This window comes from Seriola lalandi, unplaced genomic scaffold (genome assembly GCF_002814215.2).
Source record: "Seriola lalandi dorsalis isolate HSWRI2012SDOR001 ecotype SW California unplaced genomic scaffold, Sedor1 jcf7180002053538, whole genome shotgun sequence".
NCBI lineage: Eukaryota > Metazoa > Chordata > Actinopteri > Carangiformes > Carangidae > Seriola > Seriola lalandi.
Genome location: NW_019524091.1, coordinates 259,140 through 285,759, shown reverse-complemented (window position 1 = coordinate 285,759; position 26,620 = coordinate 259,140). Strand labels below are relative to the sequence as shown.

The following is a 26,620-nucleotide window of genomic DNA, read 5'->3' as shown; positions in this document are numbered from 1 at the left end:
ATAGTATAGTAAGGCATAAAAACGTCATAAAAACATCATAGTATAGTATGGCATAAAATGTCATAAAAAAGTCATAGTATAGTAAGGCATAAAAACATTATAGTATAGTAAGGTATGAAAAAGTCATACTGTACTGTAGTATGGCATAGAGAAAGTCATATTATAGTAAGTTATAAAGTCATAGTATAGGAAGGCAAAAAAAAACATCATAGTATAGTTAAGCATGAAAACGTCAAAAAACATCATAGTAAAGTAAGGCATAAAAACATAAAAAAATATCAAAGTAAATTAAGGCATGGAAAACTCAAAAAACATCATACAACAATAAGGCATAAAAACGTCATAGTATAATGAGGCATTAAATGTCATAAAAACGTCATAGTATAATGAGGCATTAAATGTCATAAAAACGTCATAGTATAGTATGGCAAAAAAGTGCCAAAAAAGGTCATTGTATAGTATGGCATAAAATATCATAAAAATGCCATAGTATATTGCGGCATAAAGTTATAACATAGTCATAGTATAGTAAGTAAAAAAAAACGCCATAGTGTAGTAAGGCATAAAAACGCTATAGTTTAGTATGGCATGAAACTATCATACAAAAGTAAGTCATAAAGTCATCATATAGTATGGCAAAAAACATCAAAAAACATCATCGTATAGTAAGTCATAAAAACGTCATAGTATAATGAGGCATTAAATGTCATAAAAACATCATAGTATAGTATGGCATAAAATGTCATAAAAAAGTCATAGTGTAGTAAGGCATAAAAACGTCATTGTATAATAAGGCATAAAATATCATAAAAATGTCATAATGTAGCAAGGCAAAAAACGTCAATAAACATCATAGTATAGTAAGGCATGGAAACCTCAAAAAACATCATAGAATAGTAAGTCATAAAAACGTCATAGTAAAATGAGGCATTAAATGTCATAAAAACGTCATTGTATAATAAGGCATAAAATATCATAAAGTGTCATAGTATAGCAAGGCAAAAAACGTCAATAAACATCATAGTATAGTAAGGCATGGAAACCTCAAAAAACATCATACAATAGTAAGGCATAAAAACATGATAGTACAGTATAAGTAGTAAAAACGCTATAGTATAGTATAGCATAAAACCATCATACAAAAGTAAGTCATAACGTCATAGTATGATAAGGCATAAAATGTCATAAAAACATCATTGTATAGTAAGGCATAAAAAAATCATAGTATAGTATGGCATAAAATGTCATAAAAAAGTCATAGTATAGTAAGGCATGGAAACCTCAAAAAACATCATAGTATAGTAAGTCATAAAAACGTCATAGTATAATGAGGCATTAAATGTCATAAAAAAATCATAGTATAGTATGGCATAAAATGTCATAAAAAAGTCATAGTATAGAAGGCATGGAAACCTCAAAAAACATATTATAGTAAGTCATAAAAACGTCATAGTATAATGAGGCATTAAATGTCATAAAAACATCATAGTATAGTATGGCATAAAATGTCATAAAAAAGTCATAGTATAGTAAGGCATAAAAACATTATAGTATAGTAAGGTATGAAAAAGTCATACTGTACTGTAGTATGGCATATAGAAAGTCATATTATAGTAAGTTGTAAAGTCATAGTATAGGAAGGCAAAAAAAAACATCATAGTATAGTTAAGCATGAAAACGTCAAAAAACATCATAGTAAAGTAAGGCATAAAAAGGTCATTGTATAATAAGGCCCAAAGTATTATAAAAATGTCACAGTTTAGCAAGGCAAAAAAACATCAAACAACATCAAGGTATAGTAAGGCATAAAAACGTCATAGTTTAGTGATGCATAAAAACATGCATCAAACGTCATAGTAGAGTAAGGCATAAAAAAATCATAGTATAATAAGGCATCAAATGTCATAAAAATGTCATAGTATAGAAATATATATAAAAAGGCTAAAGTATAGTATGGCATAAAACCATCATACAAAAGTAAGTCATAACGTCGTAGTATAATAAGGGATAAAATGTCATAAAAATGTCACAGTATAGCAAGGCAAAAAAAAACATCAAAAAACATTATAGTATAGTAAGGCATGGAAACCTCAAAAAACATCATAGAATAGTAAGTCATAAAAACGTCATAGTGTAATGAGGCATTAAATGTCATAAAAACGTCATAGTATAGTAAGGCATAAAAACGACATAGTATAGAATTGCAAAAATGCCAAAAAGACATCATAGTATAGTAAGGCATAAAAATGTGAACAAAAGTCACTGTATAGTAAGGCATATAAACGTCATAGTATAGTAAGGCATAAAAACGTCATAGTATATTGATGCATAAAGTTATAATATAGTCATAGTTTAGTAAGGCATAAAAAGGCTATAGTATAGTAAGGTATGAAATAATCATACTATACTGTAGTATGGCATAAAGAAAGTCATATTATAGTAAGTTATAAAGTCATAGTATAGTAAGGCAAAAAAAAAGGTCATAGTATAGTAAGTCATAAAAAGTCTTATTATAGTAAGGCATAAAAACCTCCCAGTATAGTATGGCATAAAAAGTCATAGTATATTGAGGCACAAAAAAGTCATAGTACAGCAAGGAATAAAAACGCCATAGGATAGTATGGTATAAAAAGTCATAGTATAGTAAGTCATAAAGAAAATACCACAATATAGTAAGGCATAAAAATGTCATACTATATTGAGGCATAAAAATGTCATATTATAGTAAGGTAGACAATGTCATAGTATAGTAACGCATAAAAAACATCTTAGTATAGTATGGCATTGAAAGTCATAGTATAGTATCGCATAAAAATGTCATAATATATTAAGGCATGAAAAAGTCATAGTACAGTCAGGCATAGAGAAAGTCATAGTATAGTAAGTCAGTAAAACATCATAGTATAGTGAGTCATAAAAAATAATGGTGTAACAGGTAGCCGTAGGACCCAATTGCAGCACACAGACAGACTGGCTCAGTTCTCAAAGGGTTTTATTGCTAAACATAGTAAACACACAGCAAAGCAGGTCAGAAAGTACAGTTCAGTTCCAGGCAACCGTACCGTTGGGGGGCAGGCTGGAGACATAGTCAGGGACAGAAGACAGGTGGGTTTACCAGGATGTAGACGGAGCTGGCAGGTCTGAGACAAATGAAGTCAACAACAGGAATACAGTCCAGTGAAGAATGCTGGAAAGTCTTGCAGAGAAGGCGAAGAACAATCTGGCAAAGAGTAAATGAACTGGAGGGGCTTATATACTAGCTTGATGAGTGGCACACAGGTGAGCTGAGTTGGCTGATAAGATGGGTGTGGCTGGCAGGTACAGTGGAGCAGAGAAGGGGTGAGTGGAAAAGTACCGGGAGCTCAGGTGAACAATGGAGCAGAACTGTGACACATAGTATAGTAACGCATGAAAAAGTCTTGGTATAGTAAGGCAAAAATAACTCATAACATAGTAAGTCATAAAAAGTCATAGTACAATAAGGGATAAAAACAACATAGTATAGTATGACATAAAAATGTCATACAACAATAAGTCATAAAGCCATAGTATAGGAAGGCATAAAATGTCATAATATAGTCAGGCATAACAAAGTCATACTATAGTAAAGCATAAAAAAGTCATAGTATGGCAAGGCACCTAAATGGGATAGTATAGTAAGGCATAAAAATGAATAGTATAGAAAGGCATAAAAACATCATAGAAACTGGAGAGGACCCACTCAGGCAGAGGGAGAACATATAAATATAACGCATAAGTCCATCTTGAACAATACCAACCATCCTCTCCACAACATTCTGGCAGGACAGAGAAGCAGCTACAGCAGCAAACGTGTCATCTCACTGCGCTGCAGAACAGAGAGGTTCAGGAGATCCTTTGTTCCCACTGCTATCATATAACAACTCACCCAAAGGAAGAAGACTCATTTAATTATTATTGTTTATTTATTAATATCTTATATATTAATATATATATAATATATATAATATTCTTATATATATTTATTTATATTATTTTTATTATCCTCTATATATATATTATATATTATTTAAATATATCTATCAAACTCCACACAGAAAGGCACCATGCCATCCCATAAAAAAGACATAGTCCAGTAAGGCATAAAAGAATCATAGCAAAGCATAAAAATCCTAGTATTCATGATGACATTTTCATGGGATTTTTTGACCAAAAATTCAACTCATACTCTGATATATCCATAATTTTATGTTTACTCCTTCTAGCAACCTGATTGCTAGCCTACAGAAGACAGAAGCCAGGGTTAACTTGCTTGTTAACACAAGCTAACATTGTTAAATAACTTCAGTTGACATTTTTCTGGTGACGTTAGCTAAATAAAGTATCTATCTATCTATCTATATATCTATCTATCTATCAGTGTGATGTTCTCACATTATGTGAGCCTTCAGATAGCCTCTTCGAGGGCACATTCGAATGATCTAATATGACTTCACTCCAAACATAGTGCGAACAAGCTCACTCAAATATTCATGGGGACAATTCGTTCTTCCCAAAAATATTGGTAGGGACATGTCCCTACTGTCCATATGCAAATCTACACCCTTGATATAAAGTAATTAAAACCAGGTGCAACTACCAACCAACCAACCAACCAACTACACTTGTACAATGCTGCACACACATTGATGCATCCGTCTGTATAATAATATATCAGTTAGGAGACATTTTACTGCAGAACTAGCACTTGTTCTTTTGATCCTTCGAGGGCATTTTGTTGTAAATACTTCTATACTTTTACTCAAAGGTTGTTGATATTTCTTTTTGCAGGCAGCACAACTTGTTTTTGTAACTAATCTTTTTTAAAAGAGGCATTTTTAAACCCTTCATCATCATTCAATCATTTCATTTTCATGATACATTTTTAAATTATGTTTTTCTTGGTTTTATTGCTTCAAAATAAAGTGCATCATAATTTTTTGTGAATAAATAATCAAGTTCAAGAAAGCAGTTCAATATATCATAATGCAATGATGCCTCAGTAGCTCTCTCTCACGCTCTCTTTTGTCTTTCTCAGCAGCAGCAGGAAACCAGAAAAGTCTGACTTATTACAGGAAATGTGTGGTGTTTTAGAGTTTTAGAACTTCTATTTGAAATCTGTTGCACTTTCCACACAATACCATTGGTGTCTATTTATGAGTAAACTGTGTGTATAACCTGCATCACCTTTAATGGAGCTCACCTAATAAGTCTAATAAGTCACACCTTTCCTGCTGAAAATGTGTCTTTAAAATGAGTGTAAGTTATTACCTGGTATCTAACAGAAAAACACTGGTGGGTTTATAAAACTTCACAAGTATATTATTTTTGAAAAAGCTTTTTGCATACAGAAGTAAAAGCATGAGTCAAAAACACACAATCTAATAAGTTGCATTTTCTTTCCACGCCAAAGTGAAACATACAAATTTCAATACATTAAGAATTTACAAGAAGCAGTTTCAGTGTTCGCTGACACCGAAAGTAAGTCGTGCAAAGTCTGAAAATTATTTTAGAAATGAAAACAGGTAAGTAGTACTCATGTAGCCACATCCTGTTTTGAGCAGAGCAGACACCAACAGGGTGTAGAGTTTTGTAGAGCAAAACTCTTGAGAAACGTGACAGATGTGCTCTTTAAATGTGAGAGTGACTCTCATGTATTTCAAGTCACAATAGTCTAATTTCAAAATTCAAGGTGCTACATGAATACAGCCACTGCATTTCAAGCTGTTCTGATTAATGCTTATCACACTCTTTGATTGTGGCACAAGAAAAAAAATCTGTTTTTTATTCAAGTTAGTAGGATATATAATTTCATCTTTTATACATTACAATTTGATGCATACATTCATTCAAACAATTTCTCAAAGGAAGAATATCTTACATTTTTATAATGCTTTTGTGCCAAACAGTGAGCCAAGCTAACCTTAAAGGCTTAGGACCTTTTTGGGTAGACTTTTACATTGACAAATGTCAAGTGCAACAATGTCCGCCTTTCCCTGTGTCTCCATTAAAGCAAATAGGTAAAGGGTTAACCCAACCTTTAAGTGTGTGTAAACACTTCAGAGTCTCAGAGCATGAAAACCCTTGTCTATCCTCAGCATGAAGTAGAGACAAGGAGCATGTGAACAGCAAGTCACTGAGTGTTTGTTCCCATCTCCTCCTCTTCAACTGATCGTTGGAGTCCAGGAATTAACTTGAGTATGTGTTTGCGAACACTGACTCGCCTGCCTTTCCTGGGCAGGGTACCAAACAAGGAGGAGATCCTTGTTTCCTCCCAGGAAGGAGAGAGGGAGCTGCTGCTGCCGGCAAAACTGGAGCTGCTGGAGCGGCTGAGGGGCTGGTGATGAGGGCTTGAGCTCGAAGAAAACCTCCTGGAGCTGTCCTGTGAGGGAAAATCTCTGGGGAAGAAGCAGCTGTCGTCTGTGGTGCTTGTTGTGCTGCAGGGGCCGGGTGAGCACAGATCCCCAAACACACTGGCCTGGTCACTGTCATCTGTCATCACACTCCTGTAGCTACTGTCACTGGAAAAACGCCGGCCAAAGTGTCGGCTTGTGGGGGAGCTCAAAGAGGAGTCCATGGAGAGGTGGAAGGTGCTGTCGTTCAAGTTACCTGAAATCATAAAGTCCCTGTTAGTAAAAGCTCCTGGAAGTCAAGATGTTTGAAACAGGAAGTTCGTCAGTAGCTTCTACTGTATGTTTATTTCTCAGGGGAACTCCTTCATCTAACTTATCTGGAGTTTACACTTGAATTCACAGCATTGGCAGTTTGGCTTTAGAGAGACGACAATGGCTGTGAGAAAGGAAGTGCTGTGGTCTGACAGCTGAGCAGACACTCACCTCGCATCAGGCGTTTTTCCTGTAATGTGAGCGCTTGCAGCTCCACCAGTTTCTCTCGTAGTGATTGCTGTATTGGCGGAAAAAAAAACACAATGTTACACTGTTATACTGTCAGTAGATTTTTTTTTTTCAGCTGATGCATTCACAACATTCACCTACAAATACAATATGTCAGGCTGAGATATAGCAGTAGGTCATCCTGTAATTCAGTATAGTGTCGCAGTTTTGCTCATAGGTTGCAGTATGTGAACAGCAAACATGGGCAGGGTTAAGAGAGACACACCTTAAGCGCATTCATCCTCTTCTCCAGCTCTATCTGCTTCACTACATTCCCACACACAGTCTCCATCCTGGAATCACAGAATATCAGACATTACACACCAGCAAACACTGCTATAATACTATTGTTATTTCTTTATATGCTGTTGTGCTTTGTTGTGCCAGCAGATCACTCACTTTAGACTGTTGGTTGATTCTCTTATCAAATCAAGTATGTGCTGATGAGATGATCCTTCGATGCTCACCCCGTTGATTGTGATGATAACATCCCCTACAATAAATGATGATGCAAAAAAGGAAATGATCAATAACGAGAAGATAAGATTGCTTTGCATTGCATTTGTGTCTGTGTTTTTGTGGGTGGGCGGCTAGAACAGTTTACATGTGTGTCAAGAGATATATCTGTCAATCTATGTACAACAGAAAGGTGCGATAGGGTCTGGTGCGTTTGTACGTGTATGAAAGCCTGTGTAGCACACATATAGGGTCGGGAGGATGTGCGTGGTTCACCTGCGGTCAGGCCAGCATTCTCAGCTGCACTGTCGTCCTGCACTTTACTCACAAATGTGCACATCTCCACAGCAGAGCTGTTCCTCTGCTGCAGGCCATAGGTCTGCAACAAAAGACAATTTGGTCACAAAAAGTGGCAAAACAATACTTTTCTACAAAAAAAGCTTAAACAGTTTTTAAACACATTAAAATTATTCTAAAATTAAAGCTTAAAAAACATGACAGAAAATCATCTTAATCCATCTTAATGTTTATAAAAATGTTTTGAGGCTTACCTGAATTTCGAAACCAAATGTTTCATTGTCTTGCTTTTCCAGTACAATTGTGGTCCTGTGCAAAAGAGAAGAAAAAGACATCAAATAAATACATTCTGTCTATGTATATTATTCCTTTCAATTAAAAAAAATCTATTGCAAAAAAGCAAAATGCTATATATAGTCTTTTACATGTAGTAAAGCTAAATGAGAAATTGCACATCAGATTTGACAGATTTACCTTTGTGGGTCAGAGTAATCAACCAGTGAGTTGGAGTGGGTTAGTTTGGGCTGCAAAAGGAGAAATGCAGAGTTCCTCTTTAAAACAATAAAATGGAATTAAGTTTTAAATATGTGGTTCAATGTGAGAACATGTTGATCCTATAGTGTTACATAACTCAGAAGATTAAAATTGTTAAAAGGCTTTTGGCCAGTTGCAGCAAGTTGCTGTATTTTTTCTGCACAGTTTGTGGTAAATCAGTAAACTGCTTCTCATTATAAAATAATATTCTATGAGAAAAATCTAGCTCTAAGCTTTCTGTTATGTAAGTGTTTTATGGTATTTGACTTAAATTGCAGAGGTGTAACTATTTACACTATATACGGTTTATTCTAATCATATCTTACACTTGAGTTACTGTCTTACCTTGCACACTCTCGGCAGAGAGCTTGTGTTCTGCCGGTGGCGATCACTGCTCCCCCTCAGTGAGCGCCGGGAAAATAGAGAACTTTTCTTCCTGTGAGTATTATCTAGAATGTAATTTTCTTGGATGCCCTGGCATTGAAGTCCATTGAAATTCATGGTGGATTGCATGGTAGAGTAGTCCTCAAAGCAGCATAATGTCCTGCTGCAGCAGCTCTTCAGTGACTGTGTGGCCCTGCCCTGCTGTGCAGCCAAAAGTAAAATGTGTCAAAGCGGAAATCCACATCATGTGATTAAGGTGGAACCTGAATTTGCAGATCACAGCCTAACAAACCCACTTTCCTGTTCACCTCTTTTAACTCTTTGTTCTTTTTCTTGAGAAGGGTTGGTCTGCTGTTTTGAAAAGAAAAGGAGGGAGAATGTTTAAGCTGCACAATTCCCCTTCAAACAGTCCCTTTCCCTTTTTGCAGTCTTAGCAATTTGATTTATGGTCTGTCAGAAATCAGCAATGCATGAGAAACTGCCACCTCATACCTCCACCAGCACCTGCTTCCAGCCTGTCTCACTCTCAGTTTCTCAGTGGGATAAGCTTCAGTCTGATCCTGAGTCCTGTGCTCTGCCAAGCAGGGAGACTTGTCTTATGAAGACAGACAAAAGGTTGATTTAGCCCGGGGCCAGTGTCACGCTCCCCTCACAGACAGCATGGGTCATTGGGCTGAAGGCATCAGACATGGTCGGATCAAAAGAAAAATCACACACACAGGCCAGCAGTCAGGGAGGACAATGGCGGATGGGTCAAAGAAAACTGAACCACAGCGCACAAACCCTCTCTCACTAACACACCCATGCCTTCAAAAGTTACAATGTGAAATCTACAGGAAAAGAATATCATCTTTCACCATGCACAAAAGCAGCATTTCTTTGGTGACCCAAAAATCTGAGAAAATTTACTGAGTCTCAGCACTGTACATATGAATGCCTCACAGCTGTCCCCTCTGTCCCACTCACCCTCAGCAGAGCCGTTGTCCTAACCGACCAAGGCATTTCACACACATTTACAAATCCCAATCCACATATTTGTTACTTTATGCACAGAAAAGTCAGTGATAGCAGCTCATGCACTCTGAGGAAGGAGGACAACAGAAAAAAACCCACTTTGATGATCTCTCATCATTGCTTTTGTCATATGTGAAACATTGGCTTAAACAGAATGTGCAATGACTAAAATGGTTTACAAAAAAAAACTATAATAATTATGTCACTTTTAGGTAACCAGATTCTTTGCTTGGTGCTGTTGCTATAGGAAGGTTCTCAAGAGAGCGCAATAACCTTCCTGTAAGTGAAACTACGTGACCTTAGGTGACAGGCAGCAGCAGTAAAATCTGTTAAAGCAACATACAGCACAATCTTAAGGGAATGACTCATCTGTGTAGCGCTGATGGCCCCAGCATTAGCGTCTTATTTCCTCTGTCTAACGGACAACTCCACTTCATAAACAGTATACGTAAAATAGAGCAGCGAGCACAGATGAGTCATGTCAGTTAAGGTAGAAGTGTAATGGGGAAGATAAAAAGGACCTGTGTCAGATAAGCTGCTCAGGGAAGTTCTGCCCTACATACAGTAATGTGCACAACAGCAGCTGAACTCACTTATTTCTGCACAGAATAAATAGTGAGAGCAACAACACAGAAAGTATTTACATATATCAAATGTATGCATCTAAATGAGAAATCAAAAGTAGGCCTTATTTTACGAAAGCAGTGTCACATTTATTAATATTTAGCTATGTCATTTACAATACATATAAAAAAGACACCAGTCAGAAATTGCACATGGTGGTCACTCCTCTTTGGAATGACTGATAAAGTCTTTTAGCTATCAGTTCTTCTCTGTGTCACCTGTCTGATTCTTACAGAAGCAGATTTGACACAATGGACGACACATACTGTAAGCTTGGCTCAGCATGGACTGAACTTCAGATAAAAACAAATTTACATTACAGGTATTTTCAGTGGGGGGGGGGCAGAGCTAGACGCTTAAATACTGCATTTTTAATACTTCCTACTCTTTGCAACACAGTCGAATAATTCCATGACTAATCATCTCACAGAAAGAAAATAATACAAACTTTCACATGAACTGATATTCACCAAGATAGCAACAGGCTACTGTACATAGCTTATTTTCAAGATGCAATACTGCTGATGCTACATACAGTATCACCCAGTAATTCTGATACCTTCATGACAGGAAAATACTTACATATTGTCGTATGTGTCAACACTGATACTAAGCAGCTATATGGAAATATGAAACTTGCCTTAGCAACTAAAAAATATGAACCTTAACTGAGGCTGTAGAGCTAGACATGAATTTAAAGCCATGGTGTACGGGGAACATGGAAAGTTCTTTTTTTTATCCACAGCACCAGTTTCACAGTTTCACAAACACTACAATAATCAATCAGATTCATACATTTAAATGAAGGATCGTTTCACATGATATGAAACACACATACACACACACAGACACGTGCACACACAGACACGCCTGCACACGTGAGTGCATACAAGTACACGCGGCATGCAGATTTACCCGTGTGCACTTCCACTAAGCCTGTTATGACAAGGCTTTACAGGCCACGTCTGACAGTGGCATTAGTGACCCTAGAGTGCCCCCATTGCCAAAACTTTGCTCTCGCGGTGAAATGTCTCAAAGTGATCTACCACCAGTGCTAATGTACACTATTAACACAGCATGATATTGGACTACTTCTGCTGATAACATAAGCATTTGTGTCTATTTTGTGCATTGTCATTATTTTCTTGTTTTATGATTTTATCTTTATAGATCGTCATTATGTGGTACTATGGAAAATTTGCTGGGAAAACTGATAACTAAATTATTTGTTACTTTACTCTATTAAAAGAAACTACAAATACCTTCAGCCGATGTTAACAATACTGAAATTAAGTTAGTCGTTTGTCTGAATTTCTGAAGTGTGAATGGGGTTGTTTGAATCATCATAATAATAAAATAATAATCATAATTCGAAGTGATGTTTCCAGTGTGAATAAATATGTTTGAGAAACCAAAACATACATTTTCACATTCATGACTGAGCTTCTGTTCATCCAAATACTAGCATTCAGCTTTAAGATGGCAGCAACTGAAAGATTTAAATGTGCAAAATCTGTAGTAGGAGTTCCTAGTTTTACTTCTCTTTATATTGAGAACAATACGTACATGCTTATAGCGCTCGTTGCCCCATGACACTGTTAAAAATGGAGAGCTACCCTTGCAATCCATAGATCCTTCCTGCTAGTCAATCAAAAACAAGGGTTTAGCCTGAGGGTGGTGCCAGAAAAGGTTCAAGTTGTTTTGTAAATCAAAACTTGTCAGGCTCAGCTTTCATGAGTTTAAGCTGTACTCGATGACCCTTTTCTGTGCTCTCTTTATCTAGTGCCTATCTGGTGGCACTAGATGAAAAGTCTGGGCATTAGAATTCATCTTCTGGTCTATAGAGCCACGCTCAATGGCTAACAATCAATAATAAGAATTAGATCACAGTTTAAAAAAAAAAAAAAAAACCCTCTGATATATTGAGCTAAAGGTTCTCTTCCACTTGTAAATGCACTGCTGAAATCCTGTTAAGTGTGGAGCATCAGCTCTGGAGCTTACTGGTATAACTGTATGTGTGTCATTTAAAACCATTCAGCACCAGTTAGGGCTTTTTTTAAATTTTTTTATCCAGTACCCTTTGATTGTCAGTTAGCACGCTACCTACCCAGCAATACCGTGTTTGCTACGATATAAGATATGGCACAAAAACATCACAATGTGCAATTTCAAGCTTTGGACACTTAAATGTGTGAGGTAGCAAAAACAATATGTATACACATTAAACATATTCTTATTTCATATGGCTCTTCCTACCTAAAGTTTAGCTGTTTGGTTCAAATTGGTCAACCAGGTGTCTGTGTGCAAAGCAGCCACAGACGCCTCCTACAATACTTTGGCACCAACAACAACAGCCTGACGAGCCTCTCTGCGAGTGAACAGTGTGGTTGTGTCCTGAAGAGGGCAGCCTCAGGCAGTTAGAGAGGACAGCTTCTCCCTGTTTACTCCCAGTTCCTCTTGTTGCACCGGTGCCGGCACCAGTGCTGATCTGCAGGAGGGGGGCAACAAATCCAACTATTCCTTGACATCCTTGATGACTGACAGCTGAGAGACAGTCTTCTTGACCCGTAGAGCGGTGAGTCGTGCAGCGGAGTTGGCGTACCAGCACTCTCTCATCAGTTTGCCCATCACACGCATAGCCTGAAGAATCAGCATGACAGTGTTCATTAACACAAGAGTCAAAATACAGTAACACTTCATTCAGACAACACGTGTCAGCTTCTTACCTTGAATAACATAAATAATAAGAGCGGCGGTTATACAGTATGTTAGCATTAGAGTGATCAACCTTTTTGGAATAATATATCAAAATAACAAGAGAGGGGTGAAGCTAAGAAAAAGTGTCAGGTGTGTCATCCACCCTGTGCTCATATGACTTTGTGTATATTTGATGTATTTCCTCCCAAATTTACCTAAGCTATTGAGGAAATGTGTGGTTTGATACAACTTATTTCTGTAGTTTTGTCCAGCAATCCTTTCTTTAATAATAACATTAGACTCATCAAATGAATTGCTGGTTAGTCAAACTTACTAGGAAGGCAAAAAATAGATGAATTAATTAATAAAATTATAACCCAGACATCCTGGTTTGTCTTTGATCTACCTTACTTAAGGGTTCAGTCTGCTTCAGATGAACTAGTATGTATGAAGGGTTCTGTTCTGAACAGCCGCACTTGACGCAAAGGCATAACTGGCAATGATTCTCTAAATCTCAGTTTCCAAAAGTTAGAACAATTGTCAAACGCAGATCCTCCTAACCACCAGTGTTCAACCAGCTGACGAGCACTTGGTTTGTAGCATACTGAGGCCATTTCATGTAGTTGTACTGTCAGCCACTGCGCAAACTTTTCCTGTGCAATGAGAGATTATTACCTAGATTTCCAGGGTGCTCACTTTTGGGTTTTACCTCCAAATAAAGTGGTTCAGTCTAAACTGTGTCCTGACCACTGGCATTTCTTGCCCTGCTCACCTTTCTCAGTTCTCAGAAGTTACTTCAGTGAGTGCATAACTCATCATAACTCATCATAACTGACAGAAAGGATGGCCACAGCTTCAAAATGGAAGTAAGGAATTTATGAATCACCGCTCATCAGCACTTCAGTTCGAAAATTCTGACTGTGTCAATCATTTATTTCTATGCTTTTTTTGTTTTAATTCAGTCTGTTTTGTTAAGTTCAGCACAAACTAGACCGACAGAAAAGCTGTTCATCATTCTGAAAATCTCTGAAACCACCTTTCTGTATCACACTTACAGCATTGTGATTGTTTCTTCGGCTTTTGTGGTTGTCCTACTTACAAGTAAGCTTCGAACTGGGAAGTATCATGCTGTGCAGCAGATCTTCAGTCAGCATTAAAGAAAGCTCAGATGTTAAAAGCTACTGAATCATTCAGTGGAAATGATGACTCAGTGTACTCATTCGGTTTGTGGATTAAAAATTCTTTCATACATTTACTGTAGACCTTGTGTGGTAAGAAACCACAATTATCCCTTAAGCATTGGGCTTGTTAATTCTGTTTTGTATCTCACCATTACAGTTTCATACACACACTAGTGATGAATTATATCTTATCTTATTTATCTATCGATCTGATGATAGATCAGATAGATTTTCCCATCTCACCTCACAGCTCTGCCATTGGTTGGGAATGCTGGGTCTGAGTTTCTGATCACACACCACCTTCCTCATGTCCTCGATGGAAGGATCTGAAGGCACCAGGTCGTAATAAGGCAGCTGGAAATCTTCATGAAGTCCTGTTCAAATAACAACAAATGATGATTTTCTTTATAATTATGCTTTTCTTCACATGCAAGACTGAGGATGTGCAGTGTGTGAAAAAACACGAGGACATAAACTACCTTCAATTAGTGTGTACAAGGGACAAACTGACATAGCCCATAACGACTAACTGTTATTGGGAGCATGACATTTGTGTGTGTATCATATGTACTATTAGCGCCAAAGTGCAGTTTCCCTGAGTACTTATCCATGGGATATTCATATAAATATCAATAAACAAGTGGGAGTGTACATGTGTGGGTGTCATTTAAGGTACCCCTAACAGAGCATCTTCGAGCCAGTTCCCAGAACACCAGGCCTAGCGAGTAGATATCCGCCCGCTTGAATGACTCAAAGCTGTTCATATTGATTGTCTCATCCAGGATTTCTGGGGCCATGTACCTGCAGAGGACAAAATAATTAAGGTCTAATGTAACAAAAAAAAAGTCAAGTACCCCTTTGATTTCCTTAATTGATTAAAGTGTGTAGGTTTCTTATAAATCTTTATCTCCTGTTTCCTGAATTCAGAGCTGCAGGACATGGTATCATCATAAAATTTAGAGCAGCTGCAGAAAAAACAGCTGAATTTATCATGTTGAATTACATTTGTTTTTAGAGCATGTTGACTTCAGAGAAGTCATGGCAAATCAAATAAACTGGACCAGGTTGAAGTCACTTCAAACTTTGATTTCATGTTTCCATTTCGTGTGTGTTCATTGTGTGTTGCCTTGTGATGTACAGTATATCCAACCTCTTGGTTCCCACTCTGTGGTTGGCCGGTATGTCTATGGTATTGGTGCTGGAGTTGTGTTTCACGGCCAAACCCAAATCTGCAATGACTGCTGTACCATTCTTCTTCACCAGGACATTTTTAGACTTTAGGTCTCTGTGAGCAATGGCAGGCTTCCCTAGAATCAAGAAGGTATCGAATTAGCCTAAAAAATATAGGTTTATATTAAGACAAATATTTTGGAGCTTTCAAAGATGGATGATAAGGAGGAAACTTTTGCAGTTGGATCAAGTTCCAGTTTAATGGATCAACAGCTCAACCATCAGTCAAAATTAATATAAATGAACAGCTGAATTGCTATAGGCTTTACTGTGCAGATACACTAGTGCCAAGTTTATTACTCAATTGTTAGCCCATTGACTGACTGAAAATGTATGATCAATCAGTTTTAAGAACAAAATGCTAATTATTGGCTGATTGAAACTTCTCCAAAGCTGCTTTCCTCTGGTTTAGATCAAAGTGAACTGAGTGTTGGACTGTTGGTCAGATAAATCAAGATAGATCGGAAAAGATAGACTATTAGAGTATGAATCTGGGTTATGATAATTTTTCAAGTCCAATGATATTTTAGTATTTTGTGGCTTTACTGCTCACATAAGTGTCATAATCCTTTGAATTCTCTGATATGAGGTCATTGTCCTTCATGTTCTTTATTTACTAACTGCAGCCTTACCCTGCGTGCCAATGATCTCCATGTGGAGATGTGCCAGCCCACTGGATATTGACAAAGCCAGGACGATCATGCCTTCCATCGAAACTGTGTACCTGTTCAGGTAGTCATACAGGGAGCCGTGCTCATGGTACTCTGACACCAACCAGAGCTGAGTCCACGAGCCATTATCTGCAGCACACAGCAAATAATACACATGTCACACAATGTCTATAGCTAAAGAGCTCATTATACACCCTGATATTCAAACACCTTTGTTGTCAGCAGCAATGAATCCCAGGATGTTCTCATGCCTGAGCATGATAGTCTGATAAATCTCTGCTTCACGGAACCAGGACCTCTCGTCCCTGGAGGAGAAAATCTTCACCGCCACATCCTCTCCTCGCCACTTGCCCCGCCACACCTCACCAAATCGACCTTTCCCAATGGTCTCCTGCAGGACAATGGTCCGAGCTATGGTCCTCTGGACCAGCAGTGGCAGCCCTGCAATATACACAGAAAATAATTCAACCGGCAAAGACTATGCGCAGCAGAGAAGATTTTTTGTCTCAGTAGATCACATCTGGAAGGAATGCTGGAATGCTATAGTTAAAAGTCATTAAGAAATCCTGAAGAGTTTCTTATATTCATATGTAATCATTACATTTTGACTTGCTTCACTTGCCGAGAATGACTCAAACAGGACATGATCACAGCCTGTGCCCTCGTGTCAGTTAAGACAACGGGTGTTTTTTCTCTCACCTGATCCAGAGCCTGAGGTGCTCATGTCATAGATCAGATCTTTGAGACATTTGTCAGGTGACATGAGCATCTGGTCATCTAGAGGCTCCTCTGGGTCTTGCTTGTGAGCTCGGCTGTAGGCACAGTGGTGGCCCTGCACAACGCACACCCCTAGAAGGATCCCCATGCACAGGAGGCAGGACGGCACCAAGATCACCACAGCGAGCTGCAGCCTGCTCCAGCCGGGTTCTTCCAAAGGCCTCTCTGATAACATACATACATATGCAACAAGATAATGTAAATCTTTCAAATCCAGTATTATTAACGTACATGTTCCCTGAAATTAATCAGTAGAATGGAGAGAGAATTTGTGATTATGTTTTTTTTATCACTGAGCTCCCTATGACTGTTGCACCCTCTGCTGGCCGTTGTCGATAATGGCATTAAGTGTTTTGTGTACAACAGAGAGTGGATGGAAGTCAGCCACTCAAGTGATGAATATATTATTATTATTATTGGTGTTTTACGAGTTCTGAAATATGCTGACGGCCTTGTCTGATTTACTGTATAACACTTTTCTGACCTTAACACGGACTCAGCAAAAGTTAAGACATAGCCAGTTGGCTATGTCTTAAGATTTAGAGAAATAGAAATTGTACATTTGGCAGATGCAAAGTTATGTCTGCCAAAAAACTGTGGCAGACATAACTTTTCTTTTTTCCAGAGTGCCAGAAATTTTAATCACTGCCCATAAATGTCATGAATCAAAAGAGATACAGAAACGTGGTGCCAATAAACTCTTCTCCAAAAATCCAAATTAAAAATGCATTTTTTTCTTGCAACAACACTCTTTACTTAAATAGATGGCATACACTTATCAAACGCAGGTGCCCTGTGAGGCTTTGTAATAAACTGTGGGTTTGGCAAAACAATGTAACCTGGCATTTCTATCCATGACCTTCATTCTGTCTGTGGGTGGACAAGGAAGATCTCAACACAAACAAAAATAGCAGAGCTGGTGGGCACTGTGATAATATCAGATTCACAGATATGATGACAAAAGTGTTCACAGGGAATAATGTAATAGCACCTTAGCATAGCACTACAACTAAATGATAGGTTTGGGAAATACAAACAATTTTGCACTAAAAAGACTAACTTTGGGAGATATCCACTTGATTCGGCCAACTTGCTGTAGTTTCATATTAACTAATTACAGGAACTATTGACTCTCTCAGCGTACACATGTGAGTATTGTTACAATACAGACTTGAAAAACCCTGTGGTTCTATATTTCTTGGCCTTTTCATCTTCTCAAATCCCCAAAGTATGAAATGTCCTCAGCAGGAGCCACAAACATGCAACATCTGCAGATGACCCAATGTGCAGAGCAACCCATCATGAACTAAACCACAGTTTCCTAAGACATCTTTAGCCTTTTACCTAAATACATATCCAGCTGGACCTCAGCAGATATGGTGAAAAACAAGACCTTACTGTCCTCTGGCCTAATGGCAAAAGACCTTCTATAAACTGTAACTTTTTTTTTTTTTTTTTTTTTTGCCTTTTGGTGACTGTGTATGGGACAAGGGTGTAATCTCAGCAGTAACATCTAAATAAATGATTGGAACAGAAATAATAGAAGAAGACAGAATTCATCCCTGTCATGGTGTTAAAGGACAATAAACTTAACAAATCTGTTAATACAGCTACACAAAACCACAAACCACTACCTACTATAAACTCAGCTTATAACTGCAAATACACTCTACCGTTTAGGCCTGCAGAGGTCACAGCACTGATGAACATGAAGTTTTTATGTATGAAAAATAAATAACACACCGCATGAGCTCACGTACTGATATTTAGCAGAGCAGTGGAACAGATTGATTGTAGTGTCCTCATTCACAGTCGACACCATCACAGCCTCAGGCTGTTGCCCCGACCTGTCTCATCAACAGTCCGCAGCACTTCTCACTTTAAATCTCCTATACAACCTCCACATTTTTTGAAAGTGACCAGACACAGTTCCATCTAACTCAAATTTATTTTACACAAATAAATAAGTGGAGGAAAAACACTTACATTTTTGTTTTATTTGGTGTCAAAAATTAAGAATGGACTAATTATTAGTAGTATTATTTCATACTATGACCAAGAGTAAATATTTTCGAATATTTGAAATGCAGGAAGAGGAACCTAGGCTGTTGTTGTCTAAGAGCAGCGTTCTAAGAAGATCAGTGTATTGTATCTGTTTTTAGTCATTTGCAATCAACTGGGGCTCCCCAGGTAAATAGATGTGTTTTGTATTTTTTGCATTTACTATTTATTCTATTCTAAAGTCTGTGTGAAAATCTGACAAAATTAGTCGACTAATTGATTAGTCAATCGACAGATAATTAATCTGCAACAATTCTGATAAACAAGTCAATCTAGTTGCTTAGTGCAATTTTAAAATCAGTGAGAAAATGAGCAATTAAATGGATTGGGGAAAAAAAACATTTGTGTGTTTGCAAGCACTGAAATAAATATAAATGTAAAACAATGTTTTACAAATTCGCACAGTGTTTAATGTCAAATGTCAAATGGAATCACAATTTAAACCAGGCCACTCAGAAGCCTCTCTGCACTATACTGATGTTCATTTTTATGTTTTTATTAAGCTGCATTAGTCAAAACATTCATACAAACAATGGTCAAATGACTTTGTTCAAGTTGACAGACTATTTGTCTTTTGCTTTTACAACTTGACTCTCATCAACCACATTTCCAGCAGCAGCAGGGAGCTGTTTTCAGCAAAAAGCTCTGATATATCCACTGTAGTCTACCTTCCTATAGCCCCAAACAGCAGACAGACAAAGTAAGCTGCTAGCTGGTGAATATATTGGAACATGGTGGAGGTAGTCGAGATCAAAACAGATGCTTATCATATCATATTACTTAATCATATTACTTTTACATGATAACTGTGTGTATTTTCAGCTTATTATTAGGTGCAGCTCCAAGTTGGCTAAAAAAGTAATGAATGCAACTTCAACAAATCCAATTTACATTCTTTATAAATTATCCAATTTACATGAGGCTATAAAGTATTTAATTACCATGAAGTGAAAGTAAATATACAAATAAACATAAAAAAATATATATATATTACATTAACACAGCAAATATTCATGAGCCCACATGGTGAGTGTGACCCTGACCTCCCAGCACTTTCCACTGAGTCGTATATCCACAGGTGTAAAGTAATCTGCCTCTGCTTTAAGGCCAACTTCCACCCAGCAGACCCATGAGAGGCTTTTAACTTGCGGTCGGACTACATGCCTGACAAAGTATTTATTTATAAATCAGGGGAGGGAGGGGGAGGATCACTAACCGCCGTCCCATAGCCTCTGCCAGATTTGTTATGTCACAGGATCTAGTAGGATCAGCATCCGCCTCGTCTAGCCGGGGCCAGAATGAGTGGGAAATCCCACACTTGGGATTGAGCTGGTGCTGCTGTCGACTGAATGCAGTAACTACTGAGCAGTGTGACATTAACTGACGGTCTGAACAGATGAATCCATGTTCAACGAGAGATAGAAACAAGATAATCAATTCAGAAGCACCACAATTTATTAAACCCATATTGTATTGAAATAAAATAATAATGATAATTTCAGCAGTACCTGGGTATAGGTGCAGAGTCTCGTTGTTGCAGAAGTCAGTGAAGCAGCAGTTCCTCTTGGAGACATTGCGGGAGCTGTAGCAGAAGACCTGGCCCTTCATTTCAGAAGGCGACAGACAGGATTTTACCGTCTCCTCCTTCCCGTCAATCAACATCACAGAGTTCCAGCAGGCACCGTCTACACTGGTCTCACAGGTGTGGTTGGTGCACAGCTGGCACACACACTTCAGACCTGAAACACATTGAATCACTCAAGATGGCTAGATAACAATTTTCTTCACACACACATTCTGGGAGTCAATCCATTGCTTTGAGAAATTGCAAAGAAAGGGGATATTAGAGAAACACTTTCATTCACAGATTGTCATTGTTAGTGGTCTTTAACTCTTCAGAAGCAGGAGGCTCCTGTTAGGTAAGGAGGTCTACACTCTTAAATGGATGGAGGCGGAGGAACCGATGTAATGCCTCTTACTTTAACACCCAGATAATCTTGTGTTCTACTTGGAGCTGCTGTCATGCTTTGTTTGATAACACTGTGAGTGATTGATAAGAAAAGCTGCACCGCCTGGCTCACTGGAAAAACCTGGAAATAACTGTGAATATTGTACATTATTTAATCAAAATATTTTTAAGGTAGCCCCAGTTTTTAACCTATAATAATATATAAGTAAAGGTCTCTACAGTATTCATAAACACATCATATAATATAGTTGTTAAATTAGATTATTTAGATTTAGATAAATGTGTTTGTTTATAAATTTTTAATGAATATATTCTCATACTGTTTAGTAAATCTTAATGGGTGTCTGTCAGTTTATTTACATTCCAGTAAAAACTGGTGGCTGCTGTCTGAACTGTATGTCCTATGTGTAGTTAGGGGTTTGCATGCCAAGTCGGTCTCATTGTAACTAAGATATTAAGACCCAACAAAGTATTTTTTGTCAGGATATTTTGTCTTTCACCAAGCACCTCTTTACACAGGTTCATTCTAGCTGTGTTTCTATGTGCTATAGAAATAAAGAATTGATTTGACTTATTTTGTATTGGGTGGCACTGAATGTGAAACCCATTCAGCCAACTTCCAACAAGTCCTCATGAGTAGTGACTGTCTTGAAAGTAAATAAAAGTATTAAGTAGTAAGTATTATATATGTCAAGGGCATGTTACATGGCACTTTAATTAAATAGGGATTAAATAATAATAATGAAGATGATGCTAACAATAACATTACGAAATAAAGTGTAAAAACATGTCAAATTAATTTTTGAACTCAAAAGCCACAAGCACTGTTTGATTTCAACCTGTTAAAAGTCTAGCAGTGGCATTTTTGGAGTGGAAGTGGAGCAATCTAATGTATTGCAATACTCTTTCCAACAAAGAAGAAAAACATTAATAAATCTTTTTCAGATTTTGGCAGATAAGAACAGAAATTAAACTATACATTGCGCAACTGGAAGAAAAATTAAGAAACTTTCTTGAGATTGTGGTCAAAATTCATGCTGTGATCAGTGACTCTTACTTTTGTAACTGGGCTTTGAAATAGATTTTCATACCCGATGCATGGATTCAGCCAGTGAAAGAGTTTCTCTTTTTTGTTGAGTTTTAAATGAGATGTAAAGATGTCTAGGCCTTGAGAACTGCTAAACAAATCAGTAAGGAGGACAGGTTGCCATTGTCATACAGTTTAAATGAAAGATATAGCTATAAGTCATCCATGTAGCAAATTAATACAAAGTTAACTATATCAAAAGAGAACATGATGGGGCCAAGAATTGATCCTTGAGGCACACCACAACAAAACTAAACTAACAAATATGAAGAGAAACTGTCACTGAAAATTGCTGTATTAGAAAACTCTGACTACAGTAAGCACACAGAACACTGATAGATTGAGGATTAGAAAATATATTGTATACAATGGGAGAAAAAATACTAATAAAACCCTAACCCTAATAAAAATATGAATCAACTGGAAAGAAGCCATAAACTGTCCACTAGCTGGACAGTCACTAATATAACCTATCAGGATGAACATAGGTCCGGTTACAGTTTCCAGGGAAACAAAGCCTCAACACAGAAAATCTGGAATACTTTTGCATAATGTTTTCACTTTCTTCAGTTACCCACATTTCTATACTCCTATTGTAGGTACAGAGTTCGTTCTTAAAGCACACAATTATAACAAAGGGACTGAATGATAAAACAAACAATAATGATTAACAAATGATTCATATTAATTTTACACTCACAAAACATTTGAAATACCAGCCACATGGAGTGATAGATGGTTCAAAAGAAAAGGCTAGCAATGTTCTCAACAAATCCATTGAAAAATATTCAATACTATCTAACTTTCCTACCCTTTGTTTGTTTATTGTCTATAATGGAGCACTGAAGGACTTTGATTTTGTGCCACTTTATACTGAGTATTATTTATGGAGATAATGACAATAAATTCAAGCTGACCTCATGGAACTCAGGCCTAAGTGCATTTGTGATAACTGAAGATCTAATGTTTGAAAATGGGTCACAAATATATTATATAGTATAGACATATCTATATAGATAGATTAATACACATTTGTTGCACCAGTGAGAGTTTACAGCACCAAGATGGCACAGGATTGAGAGAAACAAACAACAGTGCCCATGTTCATTGGAATGAAGCAACATGTCACCTAGGTGTAGCGGTGTGGTGTACAGAACATTTTAGCAGGATAAACCGATCATCGTCTGTCTTTTAATCGGAGTGATTTAGAGCTACTGTAGAAAAAAAATAGTAAAGGGCTTTGTAAAGCTCTTCCAGCAGTGATGCTGACCTCTTGACAAAATAAAGAGCCAACGAAAGATTCGGATTTCAGGTCAGGGAGAACCTGACCGGAATACGCCAAAAATGCTTTTCTTTTATAACATATCTGAGAGTTGCCTGGCAACAATTTTATCAAGGACAATGATTATTAAATAAAGTTTGAAAATACTGTAGCTCAGTAAGTGATTAGTGTGGAGTGACAGTGAATTTCTTTATCTCTGTATAGTTTGACATAGTGAAAGAGCCACAATGAACAAAACAAACGATGTAAAGACAACCAGAAATCGATGAAAGTTACATGAATGCACGTGAGGTCTTACAACACAGTTCAAATGTGGAGAAAATTTTTCATGGAATTGGAGTTTTGAGGTACAACAAATAAAATATGTCTTGAAATCGCTGTGCTTGGAGCTGTTTGTCCTTGAAGGTGTTATAAACTCTGCACTGTGGACATGGTTTTGTAGGGGGAGCAGTTACCCTGGACAATATGTGTCAGAGATGGTGAATCTGAAGTAGATGGAGAAACACTTTACATATTTCCACACAAGTTGGAAACGTGTTCACATGTTTTCGATTATTTCCCAAGAACCTCTACCCGCAGCTCCCCTAAATCCTAGTCCTCCAATTGATATGAGTCATTTCCTAAAGAAACAAAGTGCATGTACTCCTGAACGTAAAAATACAACCAAGTATGAGTCACTGAGAATATTGAGGCAGTCAGAACTGACTTCCTTCTCTGAGATGCTCAGTAAAGTAGGCATGAGCCATTTGTGCTGAGGTAATCTTTGAGGGGGGAAGTACAATGCTAAAAGGACAGAGGAGGCCTTACTTGACTCAGTGTGTGATGTCTGGTAATGAAATTGGACCAAATTGACTCAAAAAAAAGTATCAAAGTCAGACCCTGAGGCATGCAGATTCCTAGAACCAACATTCACAACATTGCCAACATGGAAGGGATTTTTGACAGGAGAAGAAAACGGGCATAAGTGGAGAAGCAGAGTTTGCCTATAAAGTATTGCATAACTCGATGCAAGAAATAGCAACTGTACATTTGTATCTATTGCTTAAATCTGCCTATCAACTACTTTTAACGATCCATTAAGTAATTAATCACATGCAATAACTGAGGCTTGTACACTTGCAAAACCATTTAACCAAAGAAGTCTTCAGCAAAAATCGACTGTTATGAAAAGTACCACTTATGCATTATAATTACAAAGGGAGCAATATGAGGGGTAAAGCATTATACAACCTGGAATGAGTGCATCTCTGAGAAGAACCGTACAGCTGAATTTGTGTGTTCAGTTATATTTAACAAAATAAAGTGTCCAATAAGTGCACTTCAATTATTACTCTGTAGAAAACAAGAATGTCTGTTGACAGAAAGAGCCTGCCAAAGTTTTGACTCTTCTAAAATTAACCCAACTACCTGCTTGCCCCATTGGAAATAGGCTGAAACAGCTCCCACACACCTTGCGTGTTTCACTTTTTTCAAGTTAGTGTTAATGACTTATTCAAAGCCTGAACTATTAGCATCCAAAAACAAAGGGAAAAGGTTAGTGCACTGCAAACACTGCTGTCTTCAACAGGGCACACCAGAACAAACCAGGTGACAACAGCAGTAGGTGCATGGTGTTGACATCTTTCCTGAGATACTTCTTCCATTCTAGCTGCTAGTTTTTTTTTTTTGACTCAATATGTATAGGAGGTGTTTGTGTTGCAAACAGCCGATTATTTTCATTATTGATTGATCTGCTGATAATCTTTACTATTAACTGTCTGGTCTACAAAATGTCAGAAAATGGTGAAACATGAAAATCAAAAAAGCCCAATGTGATATCTTCAAATTGCTTGTTTTGGACCAACAGTCCAAAATCCAAAAGTATTCAGTTTACTATAATATATGGAAAGGAAAAGCAGCAAATCCTCACATTAGAACGGCTTCAACTAGAGGAGAGTCTGCTATTTTTTCTCGGAAAATGACTGAAATTAGTAATTAATTATCAAAAATAGCTACAGATTAATTTTGGTGGACTGACTAATCAACTAATTGTTTCAACTCTAGTATGAATTTAGTTAAGCAAATTAAATTATTTTTTTATTATTATTAAAAAAAAACAATGTTAATCCTTGTTATACAAACAGGTAAGAGTCCACACAAAATGAAAGCAATCCTGCTCTATGAAACTAGTACATTTTAAATTTTACCAAAAACAATAACATCATAGTCTCACCATGATCTTACAGCATGAGTAGTGACTTTGAAATGGCAATGAAGAATAAAACTGACAATATTCTACAAATTTTTTGAAAAGACTGTTTAACTCGCAGGTTTCCTTTTCTACAAAGCACTCTTTTTTATTTGCTAAGAAAACAGGCTGTTTGTTGGGGGGTAACTATTTCTTTTATATAACTGGTAACTGGTCTTTGAATTCAGAGCTTTAACACCAACAGGAAATGACCCTAATGAGAAATAAACTATATGTACTTAATACATCTTTATTATTCTGTACTTTTGGTGCTTGTGATTTAACTTTGATTAGTATGAAATTATTTGTCGTTCAGTTAAGTTAAATAAACTCAATTCACTCATGTTTCCTGAAAACAGCATTCAAAAGTCAATTGAATAAACTATTTAGCCATGACTGTATACTGTCAGCAGTTTAATAACTCATAAAACCTTGACACAGTGTCATTTGCCAAATGAATGCATTTGATTGATACAATGCAAACCGAGCTACTGTACCTGCAGTCAGCTGGGCGACAGACAGGAAGATCAACGCCGCTTGAAAGCTCTGCTTCCCGGGACAAGTCATGGCAAGTGCCGCATCTGCACCCTTCTCCAAAGCACCGTTTCCACGCAGCTACTCTACAGTAAACACAACATCACACATTGCGGTGAAGTCCGTCGGCCATCCACCCCGCCACAGAAGCCTCTCACAGTAAATGAGCGGGGAGGAAACTGTAAAACGCAACGAGAGGTTTGCTCCGCCTCTGTTGACTAGGAGTTTAAGAGGATTAGCGCTGCAGACCGCTGATAAAGACATGTGAATGAGAGCCAGAAAGAAAGTGTGTTGCACATCCATTTAAGTGCTGCAGGTCCAGTGAAACACCACCTCCTGTCTGCTGATTGAATATGGAAATGACCTGTTCACGGAGGTGTCAGTTCTCACTTATTTACTAAGTGCTTGCTGTGAAAGGAAACCAGGACAAATTGTTCAGAGTACGCTGAATATGCGAAAGTAATCCAGAGTCTTTAGAAGGACTCAAAACGACAGACTACATCATTAACAAATAATGTAGGCTATAACAGTCTCATCAAACTCTGTATTGAGCAAAGCAGACACATACACACACTGTTCCAAAGGAAATATGAATATTCCACACTAGTGGGCCAATAAATGGTCTATGGTGACGTGGTTTCCAGGGAATGGTAGAAATGGCCAGATTAACCTGTTTGGGGCATC

The 26,620-nt window shown here is 37.4% G+C and overlaps 2 protein-coding genes across 2 annotated transcripts; both read right to left on the bottom strand.

Annotated features, from left to right (window-relative positions):
- Window positions 1-5,318: 5,318 nt before the first annotated feature.
- On the bottom strand, window positions 5,319-8,793 carry cytip (cytohesin 1 interacting protein). Its single transcript, XM_023401212.2, has 8 exons — window positions 8,544-8,793; window positions 8,139-8,188; window positions 7,919-7,973; window positions 7,644-7,746; window positions 7,311-7,404; window positions 7,138-7,204; window positions 6,855-6,921; window positions 5,319-6,627 (listed from the first exon to the last, which is right to left on the bottom strand). Exons 1-8 carry the CDS (start codon window positions 8,709-8,711, stop codon window positions 6,152-6,154), a joined length of 1,080 nt encoding a protein of 359 aa, XP_023256980.1. The 5' UTR covers window positions 8,712-8,793; the 3' UTR covers window positions 5,319-6,151.
- A 1,491-nt stretch (window positions 8,794-10,284) lies between these two features.
- Window positions 10,285-26,155, bottom strand: acvr1c (activin A receptor type 1C). The gene is made up of 9 exons (XM_023401234.2): window positions 25,900-26,155; window positions 20,346-20,576; window positions 16,699-16,941; window positions 16,210-16,440; window positions 15,961-16,128; window positions 15,249-15,405; window positions 14,775-14,899; window positions 14,342-14,472; window positions 10,285-12,860 (listed from the first exon to the last, which is right to left on the bottom strand). Exons 1-9 carry the CDS (start codon window positions 25,967-25,969, stop codon window positions 12,735-12,737), a joined length of 1,482 nt encoding a protein of 493 aa, XP_023257002.1. The 5' UTR covers window positions 25,970-26,155; the 3' UTR covers window positions 10,285-12,734.
- Between the last annotated feature and the right edge of the window lie 465 nt (window positions 26,156-26,620).

Excerpts from the sequence above, each read along its gene's own strand:
- acvr1c (XM_023401234.2), bottom strand. The coding sequence starts at position 25,969 with ATGACTTGTCCCGGGAAGCAGAGCTTTCAAGCGGCGTTGATCTTCCTG. Across the intron at positions 16,942-20,345 it reads GACTCTGCACCTATACCCAG|AGAGGCCTTTGGAAGAACCC; the intron begins GTACTGCTGAAA and ends GTATGTTATCAG. Across the intron at positions 12,861-14,341 it reads ACCAATGGCAGAGCTGTGAG|GCTATGCGTGTGATGGGCAA; the intron begins GTGAGATGGGAA and ends CTGATTCTTCAG.
- cytip (XM_023401212.2), bottom strand. The coding sequence starts at position 8,711 with ATGCAATCCACCATGAATTTCAATGGACTTCAATGCCAGGGCATCCAA. Across the intron at positions 7,405-7,643 it reads GAATGCTGGCCTGACCGCAG|GGGATGTTATCATCACAATC; the intron begins GTGAACCACGCA and ends CATTTATTGTAG. Across the intron at positions 7,205-7,310 it reads GAATCAACCAACAGTCTAAA|GATGGAGACTGTGTGTGGGA; the intron begins GTGAGTGATCTG and ends CTGTGATTCCAG.